We start from the raw sequence: 2,958 nt of genomic DNA on the forward strand, positions 1-2,958 counted from the left end.
TACTCCAAAGTCTGGTGTCTGGGCTGAATGAATATAAATAGGTAAGGGCTTGTACAGCTAGGAAGCCTCATTAATCTTTCTCCATCTATACATGATATCATGGCAGCTTCAGGGAAGCTGGAATGCTTACACATAAGTGAGAGAGAGAAGAAGGAAAAGGAGATGGAGGAGGAAGAGATGAAAAGGATAAGGGAAGGAAGGCAAAGCTCAGGCAGAGAGGAGAGAACAAGTCTGTATTTCCTTCTATAACCTAGATTCAAAAGTTCACATTAGTTATTTCCAACACATAATATAAATATGATTAATCATAAAACATGGTGCTAAGTAATTTGTGGGTCTTTTTATCTATATGTTTGCGGGTGGGGTAAATACCTACTCTTGGTATGTGTTAGAGATAGGCAGCGCTCAACCATTATTGCTTCTGCAAGTTTTTTCCATTTATAGAAGACACACTTCCTACGCAATCCATAATTTTATTTTTTCTCCTTGTGGCTACACTCATTACTTCAAGCTTTAAAATATGCCTCCTCTCTCAGACCTTGTTATTGAATTATTCAGTATATTGGAAGCCTTTATTATTATTTATTGTAGCTGGTGCTACACGGGAGAAGTTTTTCATTCCCCTGTAGTTTCCGTATCATGACTCTCCTTTAAACAGTGACCATCTTGACCCTATGGTGGGTATTCTTTTTCACCAAATTCTGCCTTCATAGATTGGTTCTACAATATGATGACAAATCCTAGAATCATTTTGGTTTCATCCTTCATGCATCTTTAATTATTTGCAGAATATCCATAATCATTGTCTAGAAGTCTTAAACAATAACTTCTAAACTGAATGAATTCCCATATCTGAGCAGAGGATTAGAGCTCCAGAAGCTGCTTCAAGTTCTTGTTCATGACTTCCTCCCATATTCCAAGAGAAATTGCCTTGTAGATGTCTTTAGCCAAAGGTGTTCAGTATAAAACCAACTTTTATAATTGTAACCATCAACAGAATTTCTCAGAATTTTTTCTTTTTAAGAGATTCTGACAGACACTGGAATTAGTTGAAAAGGGTAGGAGAGTTGACTTGAGGAATTAAAATATAAAATTAATTAAAATACATATGAACCTTTTAAAATTAGAATTTTCCCATGTTTCATTATCTGTTCGAATTGCTCTGTTAATTGGAGATGATATTCACTGCCCAAATTGCCTAATTCTTCAAGGAAGCAACAATTATTGATGCCCAAATGTCAGCTTTCTGCAGCGGGGATGATAAAATAATGATCCTAAATGCAATTTAGAACTTTCCCTGTTCCTTCTCACTCACCTCAAGCTTTCACCACTTTCTATTTCTCCTTAAACACACAGGTACATTACACCTTAGCCTTGATGTGACAAAGTGGTGAGCAAGTTATTGTTTGCTCTTATGTTCTTATGGAAACATACCACCCTACTTTATGTGTACAGTATGTTGCTGTTCCAAGTGCTTGTTCTTACATGTATGACCACATATAATTTGCCCAACATGTATGTCTGTGATGGAAGAATATGTCATTATTCTTATTTAACAGAGGATAAATGCCTTGCTTTGAAATTACTGTGAACAAGGGGGGGTCTCCTGTGTCTTAGCCCATCTGTCCAAGGATTTTGGATGCTAATCTACAAGTTTGACATATTTTTCCCATGAGCCAATTCCTCCAGGAGCAGCATCTACTTATTTTTTTTTTAATCTCATCCCCACCAGCACTAATAATCAGAGAGGTTTCTGATCATGGATAATGTTTATAAGCTCCTTCCTCCAGCACCCATATTTTGTCAATTTGTCCCGAAACTCTTTGGTTTTCACTGCATAAATAATAGGGTTGAGCATTGGAGGTATAAGGAAGTAGAGGCTGCCAAGAATGGTGTGCACATGAGGTGGGATTCCCTGGCCAAAGCGATGAGTGAGAAAAGAAAACAGTGAGGGTGTATAAGAGATAAGCATGACACAGATGTGTGTGGTGCAGGTATTTACTGCTTTTTGGTGGGCTTTCATAGAAGAGAGCCGCATTACAGCCCGGATGATCAGCACATAAGATGAGGCAATAGCTGAGACGTCTACCCCAGCAACCAACAAAGCCACCACCAGACCATACACCCTGTTGACCGTGGTGTCCACACACACCATCTTCACCACAGCCATGTGCTCACAATAGGTGCTGGGGATGACATGCCTGGCATGAAAGGGCATCTTCTGGAGGAGGATGGGCATGGGGAGAATGAGCAGGGCAGCTCTCACTAAACTCACAAGGCCGATGAGCCCAATGCGGCTGTTGGAAAGGATGGTGGCATAGCGCAGGGGCTCACAGATGGCCACGTAGCGGTCAAAGGCCATGGACATGAGGATGGCAGACTGCAAGGCAGAGATGGAGTGGAGGAAGAACAGCTGGACCAGGCAGCCCTCGAAGCTGATGTCACTCTGGTCAAACCAGAGGATGCACAGCACCTTGGGGATGGTGGTTGTGGACATGCCCAGGTCCGTGAGGGCCAGCATGCCAAGCAGCAGGAACATGGGCTTATGCAGGGAGCACTCTGTGGAGATGATGAAGAGGATGGTGCAGTTCCCCAGGATGGTGACAAAGTACATGGAAGAGAAAGGAATAGAGATCCACTTGTGTTTGTCCTCCATCCCAGGAATGCCCTGGAGAAGGAAGAAAGGGGCGTGGCCCTGGGAGGCATTGCAGTCAGTCATGCTGGCCCCCTGGTGGAGCATCTGAAAAGAGCAATCCAGAAACAACTGAGCCTGGATTTTAAAAATAATCAAGACTTTCAAAGTAGAAATAAAAGTTGGAATATTAAGATACACAAAAATAATTCTGATTTTTATTAGAATAGAAAAGAATTATATCCTATGGTAGTAGAATAGTAATAATGTGGCATAAAATTAATAACTGGGAGAAAATATTTTATAGTAACTTTTATTAAGGACAG

The 2,958-nt window shown here is 40.9% G+C and overlaps 1 protein-coding gene across 1 annotated transcript; it reads right to left on the reverse strand.

Annotated features, from left to right (window-relative positions):
- Positions 1-1,741: 1,741 nt before the first annotated feature.
- On the reverse strand, positions 1,742-2,719 carry LOC129627979 (olfactory receptor 52E4-like). Its single transcript, XM_055547401.1, has one exon. The coding sequence runs from the start codon at positions 2,717-2,719 to the stop codon at positions 1,742-1,744; it is 978 nt and encodes a 325-aa protein (XP_055403376.1).
- Positions 2,720-2,958: the final 239 nt, after the last annotated feature.

The sequence above is a fragment of the Bubalus kerabau genome, chromosome 15 (assembly GCF_029407905.1).
Source record: "Bubalus kerabau isolate K-KA32 ecotype Philippines breed swamp buffalo chromosome 15, PCC_UOA_SB_1v2, whole genome shotgun sequence".
In the NCBI taxonomy this organism is placed as follows: Eukaryota; Metazoa; Chordata; class Mammalia; order Artiodactyla; family Bovidae; genus Bubalus; species Bubalus kerabau.

Excerpts from the sequence above, each read along its gene's own strand:
- LOC129627979 (XM_055547401.1), bottom strand. The coding sequence starts at position 2,719 with ATGACTGACTGCAATGCCTCCCAGGGCCACGCCCCTTTCTTCCTTCTC.